Source organism: Cygnus atratus, chromosome 15 (assembly GCF_013377495.2).
Source record: "Cygnus atratus isolate AKBS03 ecotype Queensland, Australia chromosome 15, CAtr_DNAZoo_HiC_assembly, whole genome shotgun sequence".
Classification (NCBI taxonomy): Eukaryota; Metazoa; Chordata; class Aves; order Anseriformes; family Anatidae; genus Cygnus; species Cygnus atratus.
In genome coordinates this window covers 1157972-1173976 of record NC_066376.1, presented here as the reverse complement: position 1 = coordinate 1173976, position 16005 = coordinate 1157972, and the positions used below count along the sequence as shown (strand labels likewise).

At 52.5% G+C, this 16005-nt stretch overlaps 1 protein-coding gene across 1 annotated transcript; it reads left to right on the top strand.

Annotated features, from left to right (window-relative positions):
• Window positions 1-10062: 10062 nt before the first annotated feature.
• Window positions 10063-15798, top strand: AQP8 (aquaporin 8). The gene is made up of 5 exons (XM_035563325.2): window positions 10063-10277; window positions 13334-13460; window positions 14323-14537; window positions 15468-15602; window positions 15756-15798. The coding sequence occupies exons 1-5, from the start codon at window positions 10063-10065 to the stop codon at window positions 15796-15798; spliced, it is 735 nt and encodes a 244-aa protein (XP_035419218.2).
• The last annotated feature ends 207 nt before the right edge of the window (window positions 15799-16005 follow it).

Sequence of the window (16005 nt, the reverse complement as noted above, 5' to 3'; positions counted from 1 at the left end):
AACTTAAAAACTTTTGCTTTCAAGATAACAATCATAATAGTATGCTTATGCCTGCACTTTCTATGTTTGGGCTTAGCTGTGCCCTTCTGCTGAGAGGCACGTGCAGGCTGTTTTGGTCTGCGTTAGCGTTGACCCTTTCTCTCTGCAGATGCAGACTGGAAAGGTGTGGCTCACTTTTGCACCTTGCCATCAAAGTTCCTTCTTTTACACAGAAGCTACAGCCAGAGACTATAAAATTTGCCATTGGATGGTTTTCCATTGCAGTTGCCTGCTGTCTAGATTGGAAAAGTAGACTTGCTGAGCCTGTTTATTGTGAAGCAGGGGGCAGTTAGCCTGCTGCACTTAATGGCCTGCAGCTTCTGTGTTGTTTTTTTTTTTTGCTTTGTTTTGTTTTTGTTTTGCGTTCTGGTTTTACACTCTTGTTACTTAGAGATTGAATCTTTCTGTGTGTGTGTCCTTGTGCTCTGTCATACCAGCACAAATCCAAGGAGCTAAGTTCGACAAACATCTATGAATCTGTCTTAATTCGATCTGAGTCCTTCAAACTTACTGCCTAGCTAAATGTAGCATCTTTGCCAGAGACCTGGGAAAAGACAAAAGTGTTGTGGCTCCATGCCCATCTTCAGTATACAGTTCCTCCTGACTCTCTGTGTGGCTGTGCAAAGAGTAGATATTCATCAGGCATAGGGAAGAATACCAGTATGCAACTGCTTTCTTGGTGCTTGCCCCTTCAGAAGGCTGGTGCAAGAAGCTGGCCTCTAAAGGTCCGCGAGTGAGTACTGAAACTTTAATTTGGGTAAATACAATTCACTGATACTGCCAAAAGACAGGAGTATCAGAGTCACAAGGGCAAAATTATATGAATAAAATGTCATTTGAAACACTGCCAGTGCACTATTATATCTGCAGTTGCTACTCAGCATAAAAATTGAAAAGGTTCCGTGTGGAAACACCTTTGTCCTCCCTCTGTGTTGTTCTGGTTTTGTTTCAGAGACTGACAACTGCAAGGGCTTGCAAACTCTAATGGGACAATGACAAAGTGGCAATGGCCTGTGTCTAGGCTGAGATACAGGCTTTAGAAAAGGTAAAAAGAACTCAATCTCAGTCAGTTCTGCTGTATTTCCAGAAATTGTTTTTCCTCTTCTGCCATTCGTCACAGTTGGATCAGCGGTTTGTTTTTTTTACTATGGATGTGCTGTCCATGAGGCCGACCAAAATTTTCATAGAAAGATGGCTCTGATTCTACTGAGGGTAGTGGCAGTCTGGTAAAGGTTTCCGTGTCAGTTCTGCTCACGTGGCTTTGTGCTGCCCAAAAGCTTGCTTTATTGACACCTGAAGCATGGTTACTCCGCAAATGTGCTCGGCCCTGATCTTTCTAACTTTGCTGGTCAGGCCTTGAGCTGTCTGAAATTGTGATGGCTTTCTAACATGTGGTGTCTTCACTGGCAGTTGTTTTGGTCTGGGTTTTTGTTGGGTTTATTGCTTTTTTGGTCATTTTCCTACATTTGAGGAGATACTAAAACTTTCTAAAAGAACTATTATACAACATGTTTATTTAGGCTGGGATTCTGAGGTGTCACCTCCATGCCCCTTCACTCCCAGCCCTTTTCCTTTACCCAAGAGCTATTTTCCCAAGTCTGAAAATCCTGTAAGTCTTTCCTATGGATGCTGCCCCCTCTGACTTTTTTTTGAATTCATCAGTACCGCATCTTGGATCGTGCTGCAGACCATTAAGCTGCTTTTCTTGCTTTTAATGAGCTTATAGCATACAAGGCCCTTCCACCTACAGTTACTGACTCACGAGAGCTTTGCTAGTGTGGGGTGTGTGTGCTGATTGGGAAGTCGCTTGCTAGATCTAAGACATAACGTTATGAAAGCATGAGTAGAGGTTGGGCACTTTACTGGTTGTTTCAATTTCTAAGAAACAGTAAAGTGCTCCTGAAAGAGAAAGCAGTAAATGTTTTACTTCTTCCCCAATAAGAGTAGACTGTAGCACTGGGGGATTGTGGTTGAACTGGGATCTGTTGTTCGACCAGCTGGTTTTCTCTACTTGTAATTCCTTTTGCTTCAACTGAGCTGAGATAATGGAATTTCATGCTTTTTTTCTTTTCTTAAATCAAGAGGATCACTGTCATTTGGGAGTAGGCTCGTATCTTGTTTGTCCTCATAGTGTGCATTAACCATGTTGCAGATGCCTTTCCATCATCTGGAAATGAGCCATGCTAAATCTGTAGCCCTGCTGATGGCTGACAGGTGAGCCTGCTGGAACAGAGCACGGTGGTGGCTCTGCTGTCCCATTGCTTTCCTTTCCAGCCTCATCACATACCTAACCGTCCTTGAACATACATGATGTTCTCTCAAAACTCCCCTTCTAATGTATTTAAAAGCTAGTTCCTACTTTCTCATATATTCATATAGATGCAATTTTCTTCCTTGCAGTTTATGGAATAAGAATTTATTAGTGGATGACTAACCTCACAATGTTTGAGACTCCTCTGTACAGCCTTGACAAGATACCTGATTCTGCCTGCAGTACTTTTTGATGTTTTTCTCCTTGATCTCTGTCCCCAGACAGCTCCAATCTGGCTTGCTGGCATTAGCGTTACCTGGACTGAGTGCCATACAAGCACCCAGTGAAAGACGGTGTCCATCCTGAAAAAACCCTTGATTTGAACTGATGTGCAAGAAGCATCTGAAATAGCTGAGCGAAAGGCGTTTAAATGTGAATATGGGGGAAACAAGACTGTGTAGTGCCACAGCTCATAGCTAAGTCTGACAAGTTATGTGACAGTTAATATCTCCTTTAGTAAGAGCCATGGTTTAAAAAAAAGAAAAAAAAGAGAAAAGCTCTAAACACCCTTTGCACTGCAGGAGCCTTTGTACATTGACAAATGCTCTGTGGCAACAAGAGTATCCTGCTGATTTCTTTTGAATCAAATGAGGAAATAAGTAATTGCATGTAAGTCCCATGTATGCTATAAATTTAATATTGGTAAGATTCCCTTTCACAGCATATTCCTTGACCCTCTTGTAACATATCTTTACCCCAGTTTTACGAATGGCAGCCAAACCGAAGTCTCACCTGCTCTGGAACAAACCAATGTATTTGAACCAGTCACCATCTGATGTGCAGATGCTGAATTGTTGCCTTTTGCATGTAAAAATGTTTTGAATGTAGCTCACTACAGGAGAAGGCACATGCTCTGTCAGGTTTTTTGTCCCCTTGTTTGCCATGGCTTTAATCCTCTCTGTGTGAGGAGATGTCTCTGCTGGCATGAGGCAGATACTGGCGGGATTTCTGTTCACCCACTTCATTTTTAGGTCGTCACATAATCCATTCATCTGAGGGAAGCACGGAAGAATGCAGCATAGGTGTGATAGGTGAGGTGGGATGAAAGGTGCGGTAGGTGCCCTGGCTGATCTTTGTCTCGCTGAATCTGACTTTCCATCTTGCAGCTGTCAGCTGAAAGGTTCCACATCCAGCCCAGAGATGGGAAATCAGTCCTGTAAGAACTCTTCAAGAGTCTCCTCTGGCTCGGCTGCCAACTGTGGTGGAGAAAGTAGGTCATGTTGTGCTGCAGGGTTACAACAGGATCAAAAGAATTTGTGATACTCGGGGAGCTTGTGGGGGGAAGATGGGTGTGGGCAGTCTAGCTCTCATGATTACGCTAAGATAAATAAATCTTTCACCTCTCTTCAGGGAATATTTGGTTTTGGAGAGTGCCTGGTGGGGCTGAGATGATGCTACTTTGCTGAAAACTCACCAGCAGAAAAAGACAGAAGGGTTTTCTAGCCGAGAGAGATGGAGGTGGCCTTTGCCTTCAGCTGCTTCTCGCTGTGGTCTGGGTGATCCCACTTCTCAGCAGAGGCTCCCCAGAGCCGCTCGATGCGCTTCTGCCTCTGTTTTCTGCATGCACCCCAGCCTTTTGGTACTGATAGAACAGTACAATTCACCCCTGCAAATGGTTTGTTGAGAGAAGAAAAAAAAAAAAAAAAAGAATTATGCTTGGGTAAGCTGCAAGGGGAGAGTCACCTGCACAGCAGCCCCCTACAGCGCAGCAGCTCGGTCTGTTCCCCTCGCAGTCCCCTTGCCCGCTCACAGCTTCCCCAGCTTCCTGAAGGACTTTTGTCAGGTGCTGCCTGCGTGAGCTCAGGTTGTCTTCGGTGGGGTGAACGGAGTGGAACCAGAGCCACTTTGTGCTGACTGGAGAGGCCGTGAGCCAAAACTGGATGGCAGCCCCACCCCTAGATAAGGGCACGGCACTGTCATTTTTGCCACTAGGGTACCTCCTGTCAGCCCTAAATTTAGCTCTGGTCTTCACGCTATGGCCACACCTGTGTCATTTTATGAAAGGTCATTTAAAAGTACTTCACATACTTTCCTCTGTCTTACTGAATGTGGTTTGTGTGCCTGTGCATGTAGTGCCAGCTGGAGGTTGCATGTGGACAGGAAAAGTTCTCCTGCAATCCTGTAATGCTTCTCCTTGCTCTGTCACTAACTGGTTGTGGAGCACCTGAGAAGTTGCATCTGCCACCTGTCCTGCACCACACGTCCCCCTGAGGGGACGCATCCTGCTGGCCACGGAGCTGGGTCTGGGCAGTGGGGTGCTCCAGGGGGGCTGCAGGGGAGATGCGGAGAGCAGGGGCCGTGGGAGTTGCTGCCTGCTCTTGCTCACTGCTCTCAAGCGGGACGCGCTTGGTGCTCCCTGCTTCACCGCGGGTCTGAGGCTGAGGAGCATTATGCAGCCAGGGGTCTGAGTCCAGTTGCTGTGGCAAACCAAAGGGGCTGGAGCATGCATCCCCCACCTGCCTTTAAGGTGCCTGCCACAAGCTGTTCCAGGCAGATAAAAGAAAATCCGTGTGCCGGGTCCTGGGACTGATCCTCGCTCTGTCCAGGCTTCAACCACCGTTTAGGTGACAGAGCTATGTTGTGCCTGTCTTCCCTTCGAGTGACCTGGGCCTGAGCATTGCCTACTCACTTGTGAAAGATCAATAAGTCTCCTTCTGAAGAATTATGTTAACTAATTCTTCACAGGAATTACACATCTCTTCATATCTAGCAGTTGCTAGCTTAGCACACAGCATTTCAAGCTTCTCTGAAAAGTTACCAGTCCTTAATTTCATGCTTACAAGACTTCTCACTTCTGCTGCTGTGGCACAGGGAAATGGGGTCCCTGAAAACTGGAAGGCTCCGTTACAGCCAGCCCCATGGGGCACCCGCGGGAGCCCGGTGTTACCTGTTGTGGGTAAGATGCACGCGCTGCACAGGGCTAGGAGCATCCTTCCCTTCGTTGAGAGCTTGGTAGATTTTAATTTTAAATATCAGGATTAAGGTCTAAGTATGGCTTCATCCTACTGGTTATTTTCCATTCTTTCAACCGAGTCTGCAGAACTGACCCAAATCTGTCCCTGTTTTCTAACAGAAAATGTAAAGTCTGTCTAAAGAACCCTTGGAAATTTCCATCAAGCATTACTGTAGCAATCTGAAGTAAAGCTATTAGGCAACAGGATCTATAAATGAGCAGAGGTCAGCTAACCTGTGTTACTGCTACGAGATGCAAATAATTCTGCAAGTTCTCATTCAGTAACAGTTGTGTAATCATTAGATTATCAGTCTCCAAGATAAATACTGTAAAGATAAGGCAGTGACAAGTGAGTTGCCTTTGCCTTCTTTATTGCTTTTCAAAAGTTGAACGTGGATGCTGGCTATGCTGGGGTCTTTCGTTGCAGCAATGCCATCGTGCAGCCCCTAAATATTTTGTTGACAATTTTTATAGACATCCAGTCAGAATTCTGTCCCATCAAACATACCCGCGCTGATTCAGCAGACTTGAGGTATGCTCAGGTCCCGCAGTTGGGCACTGTCGAATGATAATGGTGCTTGAGTGCGTTCTGAGTCAAGTGTTTAAGTACTTCGAGTTTGAAATCTTTGAGTTGGGATACTATTGTTCATATTAAAAAGCATGCAAAAGAAAGGCTGTGGATCTCCATAATTCAGCAGGAAGAAAGAGAAAGAAACATTTTGGGGGTGCAGGACTTAATGAAGGTATTCAGACTTCTTTGTACAGATAGACGGACGTGAGAAATGTCTTCTATGGTTCCTAAAAAGGATTTTTCTAAGCTGTTGCTTGTTTTGTATTGCCATTTCCTGTACTAATTGACACAGTTGCTGTTGTCACTTATTTAACAAATCCACATTATCAGTGCAAGCACAAACAAGGACAAAAATAAATGTCTGATAATATGAGCAGATTTATCTGTTCTTATCCCCACGCCTTTTTCCATGAGTGCAGATTGTATTAAGCTTGCTGAACAAACCTTATTTCCAAGCATTTAATCTTATCCGTGAGGGGCAAAGGGTGCTATGAGCAGGGCTGTTTTCTTCATGTGTTTGTAGCATCTCTGAGCAAAAGACAGGTGTAGGAGCAACCTCGTCTGAAGATTGGCATTGGGTAGTTTTGTGTTAAGACTGAGCTTAAATAGGGTCTGTAGTAATCTTGCTGCCTATTACCTAAATCGTGTTATGCTGGAGAGTTGTAAGACTGGGGAAGTCACGGTTCCAGAGTAAACATAAAGGAAACCCAATGCCACCTCTGCCAATTCCTGATGATAAATATAGATCATTTATGTGGCTGCTGTAAACTGTTGATTGCATGGGAGTGCCCAGGGAGCCCAGAATGTGCTGGGGTGCCATTCCTCTCTGAGGACCGCTCACTCAGCAGCTCCTGGCTTTGCCCGGGGTCTTGCTGGAGATGTGACTTTTCTGACTCCGCTGAGCAACCCGCAGCACTTTTATCCCGCAGCATTGCAGGGCCAAAGGCTCTGTGCACCCCACAGCTGACCTGTGCTGGGTGCTGCTGCCTGGGGCTGCACGGGGCACGGTGCGGAGCCAAGCCAGTGCCAGGCTCGTGCACTGGCAGGAGGCACGCCGAGGATTCGTGCGCTCCAGAGCGCTTTAGGAGCTGCAGCTGACAGGTGCTGAAGAAATTGACACCGTTTTATCATTTTGTTTTTGTCTCTGTTTTTAAGGTTAACTTGAATTACAAATGGGGAGGGTTATTTTCCCTTGGAACCATCGTAACGCCGAGATGGAGAGATGAAAGAATAGCAGCATTCCCTGGAGTCCAGGAAGAAGGCACAACACTCCAAATTGAACTGTTTTGATCACAGCACATCAGCTATGGCCGTGCAGATTTTTTTCCTTTCCCTAATCTTCCCAAACTAAATCAGTCAGGATTTTGCACAGTGCTGAAATTTCTGGAGCCAGTTTGATCTGGCAGTCCCTCAGTCCCACATGGCAGGTACAGGCTGCCCAGGCAGCTCTGGCTGGCACGTAGCGTAGAGCTGTTTGTCTGAAACTTGCACCAAGAGGCCAAAAAATCCCTCAATGTTGTGCTTCTGCTCTGTTATGTTTCAGTCCCGTGCTTAGTAAAGAATGATTTCTTTGTTGTCTGAATGCCGAGCATTTCCTCCCGAAGGCTCAGCCAAACATCCCTGCTCCCCAAACAATAATGGTAAATGTTTAAAAGCCAAGGACGCTGAGTTAATCTTCACTTTTGGATTGTGACCTTCCAGTGCTCTGAAGCCACTGCTCCCCTGGGACAATGCTGCCGAAGTCTTTACGGCCCCTGTCGAGGCGGGCTGGCACTGCCGGGAGGGCTCGGTGCTGCAAGCGATGGCAGCCGGGGAGCAGCCTCGTGGTGCTGGTCCTGAGCTGCCGCCAGGCGCTGTGCGATGCCATGATGCCAGGTCTTTGTAAGGCGCTGTGAGGAGTGCTAGGTGGGATCTGGGTGTGTGCTGCAGCTCTTATGAACACCCTGAAAAATAGAGCTGGTCTGCTTCCTTTTGCCCGAGTTAAAACCCCTCTCAGTGAAACTCCCACCTGGCTGCGCTGTGAGGCGCGGTGCTGGGGCTCTGCGAACCTGCTGGGAGCCTGCTTGAGCTCAGTGCTCGGCAGCTGAGGGCATCGAACCAAGCACTGTCCTGTGTCATGGGGCAAAGAGGAGCCCAAAGAGCAGCCAGCCTCACGACCGACTTTCAATGTTCCATTGACTTCTATGACCTCTGGCCAAGAGCTTTTGTCTGCAGGAAACAAAATCTCGGAAAGGGAAGCGGGCTGACAGAGGTGCCTGAAGTGGGATTCCCTCTTCCCTCTGGCCTGGCCTGTGTCTGCGCATGGCCAGCAGCAGCCCCCTGTCAGACAGGCAAGTGGAAATTTCCTTCCTATCCCCAGCGTCTTGTGAAAACATCATAAAACATCTGCGGCGTTCTTTACCCTTGCTTACAAGAGAAAAAATACCAGTAAACCCCAATCCTTAATTACCCACCACAAACATGAACCACTGCAAGCGATTGCTTAAGGAGGTGAAAAGCCCCAGCACTCGTCTCCTGGTGGGTGGTCAGCATCCGTCCCTGTTTGGATGATGGACGTGTCCCCGCTGCTTGATGCAGGACGATTGCACAGCCCCGAGCCCTTGTGCCACCAGGGCTGTGCCTGCTCTGCCCCTGGCAGCAGCGTGGCGTCCCCTGGGTCTCCTGCCAGGCTGCAGCCTCCCGGCCCCATCTCGAGTGCTGGTGGCATCTCCGTGCGCTCCGCTGGGGCTTGGGTCAGGATTTCTGTGCAGCGATCCCTTATGCAGTGGGGAGGCATAAGGGAGTTGGTACTGGATCAATGTCAGCTTGCAAAGCTGCCGGTGGATCCCTGGACACCCTTGCCATCAAGGTCTGTCTGTGCCAATCCTGTCCTTAAGGCTTTAAAGCCCTTTGGTGTTAATGCAGTAACAGAGTCAGTGCCATACAACCACCAGCATAATGACATGGGGTGGTTTTTTGAAGGGGGTGCCTGCCCCCCAGGCCTGAACCCAGAGGCTGCTCCGAGCCTTGGGCTGGCTCCGCAGCACTTTGGCTTGCTGCCCCTGGCTGCCCCTTCCCGGGGTGCAGCGCTCTGCTTGCTCCTGGAGCACCAGCCAGGAAAACCCCATTACCCCCCTTCTGCACATGTTTTGGGGCACCCAATAGCACTGTGCCAGGAAGGGCACTGAAGGCTCTGGTGCCCACATTTCTCATGTTAAGCCTGGGCTTGGATTCCATTTCCTCACAGAGAGTTAAGCCCTGTCTAGGAGCATGGGCTTCAAGTGCTTAGTGAGCAGAGGAAAGGAAAGGCTTTCTCTCCATTTCTTGGGGAACGCTTGGACCCATGCATGCCCCTGTGCAGGCAGTGTTGTGGGCTTCTCACACATACTACCTTCTGGCAGCAACAGCAGGCTGCCCAGGAAAGCAAGCCAGCTGGTCTTCAAACAGGTGCTAGCATTTTGGCTACCTACAGCTCACACCATGGGAGGAATTGCATCCTGCACATTGGCAGAAAACCCTAGACCGATGATGACAACAAAAAAAAAAAAAAAAAGAAAAGAAAAACCACAAAACAAAACAAAAAAGAAAAAAAGAAAAACAAACCACCAGGTAAAGAAAAAAAAAGTAAAACCTTGAACCAAGGAATGACGGTGATAAAGAGGTTTTATATTCCTGGGGGCTGGCCTATCAGCTTTTATTGCCCCCTCTTTTTTTTTTTTTTTTTTTTTTTTAACAATGCAAATCCAATCCGTTTTTTAGAGCCTCCCAGCTGTTGCCTCCCCATTCAGGGCAGGGGGAGCTTTCCAGCAGCTTGGACAGCGCGGTGCTCCCCCGGCACCCCACCAGGGCTGTGCTGGCGTCCGGCACTCCCAGCTTCGAGCTCTCGCAGGGTGAGTGTCCCCCGGGGGCAACGCGGGCATCTCCTCCCTCCGGGCTGTTTGCACCGACCCGGTGTGGAAGCCTTGCTCAGCACATGTGCCAGCAGCCTCTATCTCCCCACGGCTGTGCCCGGCACGCCCGAGGAGCAGAGTCTGGTGCTTCCAGCACACGCTGCCCCTCGAGGACCCACGTGGGCAGCCGGGGTTTCCAGTCCCTGGGCAGGTCCCTGATTGCGCCCAAGGGACCGGCTGCCACCAGGACTCTGCCTGCTTTCTTCCAGCTCCCCTCATGGCTGCTGCCGAGAGCAGTTGCCCCTGCACGAAGGAGGTGATGGTGGACGTCGACAGCAAGCACCAGCATGCGAAGCCCCACTGGTACGAGCACTACGTCCAGCCCTGCGTGGCCGAGCTGCTGGGCAGCGCGCTCTTCATCTTCATCGGCTGCCTCTCCGTGGTGGAGGATGCCGGGGGCACGGGGCGGCTGCAGCCCGCCCTGGCGCACGGGCTGGCCCTGGGGCTCACCATCGCCGTCCTGGGCAACATTAGGTAAGGGGCTGGGGTCCTCCTGCTGCTGCACCCACTGGGGACCCTTGCGTGGGTGGAGGGGATGCCCACTTCCATCGTGCTTCTTGGTTAACGGCAACGTCCGCTCAGGTGGTGGGTGGGGGCGTAATGTCTGGGGGAAGTGGTTTGGCTTCTGGTTGCAACGTTTTGGTTTTAGCCCTTCTTAACAAATAATAAAAAAAGACAAAGCTGAATCAAAAGTATCTCTTGGGAAAGCTTAGGCATTTCCTTTTAAAAGGATGTCAGAATGAAGCATTTTGACCCAAGTATGCTATTCCCCTGTGTATTTTCAGGTGAAATACCTGTATTACATTTACAAATGGTTTTCATTCCTCTAAAGCAACATTTAGACAAACCTGCTCAGAAAAGAAAAAGGTGTTGTTTGACTCTAAGATAGAGCTTTATCCTGAATGGAGAAGCTGAAATAGTCCCTGTGGAATTTCGCTCCCTTCCCTCTGTGCATCTCCCAGCCAAATCCTTGCAGCTCAGGGGCAGGGAGCCCCAAGGCTGCCCCCCCAGGTGCCGGTGCTGGGAAGCCTCCCCCGGGTTAGGGAGCTTTGCTCATCAAGGCTTGTGTGTGAGCCAAGGGACAGTGTTGTACCAGCACCTCTTAGGATGGAATTGCACCCCAAGGTGAAGCTTGTGCAACTGCCACCACACGAGCCAGGGGCGCGTGCCCCAGAGGAGCCCAGCTCCCCAGGCACCCCCAGCCCCCTCACAGCCACGCTGCAGCCAGGGGAGCGGCACCGAGCGCAGTGCTATGAGGAGATGCCCCGAGGCTCCCCCTCTGCCGGGGCCATCCCAGTCCCACCGATGGGACAGGAGCTGGCATGGGAAGGGCAGCTCCTGGCTGTTACCTCTGCCTCTGCTTTGCCCCCCGGTGAGGGCTGCTGGCCCGCCAGCTGATGTGGGTGAGCCTCCCTTCCTGAGCAGGAGCCAGGCTGTGCCATATCTGTCCCCAGGTGGTGGCCACCGAGCTGGCTGGAAGTGCCGGGGACAACATGACAGGCTGCCCTGGGCTGTGCAGCACCGACTGGGCAGCTGGGGGTGGTGGAAATTGGAGCTGTCAGCACCTGGCTTTGTCCCAGGTGCCAGGGAGCAGGAGTGAGGAAGGCAACGATGGGCAGCCCGCCTGCCCACAGCCTGCACGAGCTTCCCCTGGGACAGCAGCTCCCAAAAAGCAGCTGAACCACACAGGGATGTTCACAGCCCCGTAGTGCTGAAGCTAGGAGGAGCTGGGTCTGTGTCCTGGGCAGGGAGATGTTTTAGCCTAAAGTCAGTTTTTTTCAGAGATGTGTGGCCAAGGAGGCTGGAGAGGAGCCTGGCTTCGGACGTGTGCTCTTGGTAGGACAGGCTGCAGCCCCTGCAGTGGGTTATGGGGTAACCGGTGTCACTGGTTGTGGCTGTCCCTGCTGCCCCACCTCTTGCAGGGGCTGGATCTCGGCCGGGGAGCAGAGGCGAGCAGCCTGGCTGTCCCCATCCGTGCTGGTGGGACGGGGCTGCTTCAGCCCCGCTCCTGGACAAGTCCCTGCAGCTCTGCGGCTCCTGCCCTGCCTGGGGCAGTTTGCAGGCACCCTCCTGGCTGGGATCTTACTGGCTCAAACAACTCTACTTTTTGCTGTCATATGATCAGTCTTTAATTATAGCTGAAGAATAAGACGTAATTATGGCTCCTAGACACTCTGACTCATCGGCTTTACCAGCAATTATTATTAGGGCTGATTGGTTATGAAACTCGTTCATTAATGCGTGTCCCATGATAATCTGTTTTAATTAAAAGGTATCTGAGCTTGTCTTGCATGTGGTCTTCAAGATGAATGATTCGAGCCCGTCAGGAGGTGAGGGCTCACTGCGGCGTGGGCGAGCCCTGGGCACGGCGCTGCCCCGGTGCTGCGGGGCTCAGCTGGATGCACTGGGGTGGCTGCAGGGCAAGGGGGGCACAGGGCCCCCAGGCAGAGGTGATACCCCAGGGCATCATTGTTCATCTGGTGGATTTCTCTGGTTTCTGAACCCCAGTGAGGAAGGAGGAAGGCCCATGCCGTCCCTCAGCCACACGCCGGTTCTGCTGCCAGCAGCAGTCACCGCCTGGGCGGAGGGGCCGGGGCTGCCTGTGTGCCTCCACGTCCCCCTCCGAGCAGAGGGAAACGAGCGCTGGGAGCCCCAGCAGAGCAGCAGTGCCCGTGGGGCTGGGAGGTGGCTGCAGCCCCAGCCTGGCACGGCGCCTTCCCTGCCCTCTGCCTTCCTGCGGGACGCGTGTCCTGCACGGGGCAAAGTGTCACGGCAGCAGGCGAAGGAGATTCGTATCAGGGCAAAGGCAAACAGCAGCTAGGCTCTTTGCTTTCCGTGTCTTCGATTTGGGCTGCGTGAGCTGACGCTGAGTGCTGCTGGGGCACAGGCTGCCAGCCTGGGGAAGGGTGTTCAGCGGTTCCCAGCCCTGGCACCAGCTCTGCCACTGCTGCTCCTCTTACCCAGAGCTGCACGGACGGGTGCCCTGAGGGTGCAAGCAGGAGTCACTTTCCTTTGTGAGTCCTTGCCCTCAGAAGAGCTGTTCCAGGGAGCGGGTGGCTGTGCTCTGCCGTGCCGTGCTGTGCAGCTGAGCAGAGGAGCAGAACAGCAGACCAGGGCTTGGTGTGTCCCTAGCCTGCAGTGCTGCAAAGCCAGGAGGGCTCCTTCTCTACCCACCGCCCCTGTGACAGCTCCTGGAAGGACCTGGTGGTCTCCTGAGAGAGTCCCAAAACCTTTGCTTCAAACTGCACATGGGCATCTCCTGCCCTGCAAGCACATTATGCCTGCAGGGGGCTGCGTATGGAAATGCTGCTTCTCCGAAGAGCGACTGCAGAGAAGGGAAATGGCCAGATTCTGCTCCCCTGCAGTGCACAGCACCTCCTCATGGGAAGGGCTAAAGAAGCATTTGTGGCTCTAGCCCCCAGTGGGTGCAGCGCTCAGACTGCCGGACCCCATGGGCGGCCGGGGCAAGGCAGCAGGCAGAGCCCTGCTTTGGGGTGAGCCCCGTGCCGAGGCTCCTCTCTCCTTTGCAGCGGAGGTCACTTCAACCCGGCCGTGTCCCTGGGCGTGTGGCTGGTCGGCGGGCTGAACATCACAATGCTCATTCCCTACTGGATCTCCCAGCTCTGCGGAGGGATAATAGGAGCCAGCCTGACAAAGGTACAGACACCGGGGAGGTCTCCTTAATCATGGGCAAATGCTGGGGTGCAGGGACCACCTTCCTGCTCTGCTAGGGTCAGCCTTGCCTGCCCCAAGCTGATGCACGGCCCAAGGGTCTCCAGCAGCAGCGCACGTGATGGCAAGGATGAGAGGCACTGCGGGCATCAATTCTCCGTGTAATTCAGAGCACGGCTTTTCACAAGGCGACCCAGCATTGCAGAGGCTTGCTGCATGGGTGCGGGGCTTATCTGTGCTTGGGGCAAGAGCACCTGGTTTCTCCTCCCAGGTCTTCCATGGTCTGACTTCCACCGTGGGACAGCTAGCTTCCCGCTGTAGGCTCGGATCCAGCAGTGCCAGCACAGGTGTGGGGGTGCCGCCCCCGCACAGCGCTCTGGGGCTCGGCTAATTAATTCCCCATGGCTGCTGTTCCCTAGAGGTTCATTATACCATGTTAATCAGACACAGAGCAATGCACGGCACCTCTGCAGCTTCAGCCATTTTAATGCAGTGTTTGCCTGCCTTTTCTGCTTGCCGCACCATTTTGTAACGTTAATTTAATTTGGTGTTGCCCATTTCCAGAGTCTGAGGTGGTCCGCACCAAGCAGCATGGTGCTGTTTGTGCACAGCAAAGCTCTCAGAGAGCGTGGCTGGCTCATTATCTCAGGAGACACTAAGAGCCTCCTCTAATGAGTTTATATTTGCCAGGCGCTTAGGGCTGGCTTTCAGGAGGAAAGTGATGAGATTAGCTCCTCTTTAACCCGGAGCTATGCCCGCCCACGCTGTCCTGACAGTGAGCACATATGTCTGGTAAAGCCCACAATATGGAGCGTGGAGGGCACAAACAGAGCTCCCCCCACCACAGGCCGTGACGACGGACGAGCACTATGCCAACACCACTGGAGGAGCCTTCAGCGGCATCGCGGCGGATGAGCAGATCCCCTCCGTCCTGGTGGGCGAGATCGTCATGACCACGTTCCTGGTGCTTGCGGTCTGCATGGGTGCCATCAACGAGGAAACCAAGACCCCTCTGGCACCCTTCTGCATCGGCCTCACGGTCACGGTTGACATCCTGGCGGGGTGAGCTCACGAGTCTGCTCCCTGCAGCGGGTGCAGCCCCCTGGGCAGAGCCCAGCCAGTTCTGTTCCTGCAGCCAGGGCACAGGCATGGTACCCCGAGCAGGGGCCAGGAGGGGACCCGAGGCTGCAGGGATGGCGATCCCGCACTGGCAAATCAGACATTTGGCCCTGCTGACACGGGTGTGGGGGGAATTCCTGGGAACACCCCAAAAAGGTGTTGGAGAGGCTGGAGGCTCGAGTCCAGCACGTGGATACCTCTCACCAGACCAATCTCTCCAATTACCTGTTAGGGCTGATAAAAACGAACGGCTGCCCAGGCAGTGTTTACAGTAGGAAGCCCTGAGCAAACAGGAGCAGTTTATCTGGAGCCGTTGCTCGTTGCTCACTGTATGTCCTCACAGTTGTTAGAACCGCTGCCAAGCTCAGCCTCGGCGCGGGCAGGCGTTTCGGGCGAGCAGCCTGTGTCTTATGTCACTGCAATCAGATAACGAGTGCACACAATTACAAATGTTAATGGGTTGTTTAGTTAAGGCAGTGCCCCCTCTAGCGGGATTCAGAGCTCTTATTTAAACACTGCGCAAACCTCGAGTGCAAATATTTATCTGTTGCAGTTTTCTTTAATCTGTAAATGCTATTGTCTCTTCTGCCTGGCTCCCGTACCTACGCACAGTGCAGAGCTTTCGCTGTGTAAAATCCAGGCTCTGGGTAAGCCCCAAAATAGGCTCGGCACCCTCGCTCGCACCATGCTGGGTTTTCCCTGTGGGCTGCAAGCACCAGGAGCGAACGCAGCGTGTGGCCGCCCCAGGGCTCCCGAGCTGGGCTGGTCCCGGGGCTGCAGCAGGGCAGCGGCTCCTGCCCTGTGTCCTCGCCTGCAAAAGTGAGCAGACCTGGGGCAGGACCAGCTGAAGCAGCCGTTTTGTTTCTCTTTCAGGGGTGCCATATCCGGAGCCTGCATGAACCCTGCCAGAGCCTTCGGGCCGGCTCTGGTAGCAAACTACTGGGACTACCACTGGGTGTACTGGGTAGGGCCCATGGTCGCTGGGCTCCTTGTCGGTGCGATGGTGAGGTGCGTGAGCTCTGCTGATTCCCATCCCAACGTGTCTGACTGTTCGGTCCTCATTTCCTTGAGGGGCCGGGCTGATGCAGTCTCTGTGTTTCGCTGTTGCAAGCGTGCATGGAAGATGCCAGCCCTGAGTTTCTCTCTTTCACCTCCCCAAAGGGTCCTGATCGGTGACCGGACGACCCGCCTGTTCCTGAAGTGAGGCCCGGCACGCGACTGCGTGTGCTGCCTGCCGGTGGGCCACACTCAGCACGCCCAGCATGAGCCCCTCAGCCCCTCTGCCTCCCCCCGGGCTCCCCCACCAACCCGCTGGGGGAAGGCTGCTCCCTCGACGCTGCAGACACCATGGAAAGCGACCCAGGCACCTCCTGCTGCTGCGGGAGCACGCTGTTGGGACGAGCGTGCAGCC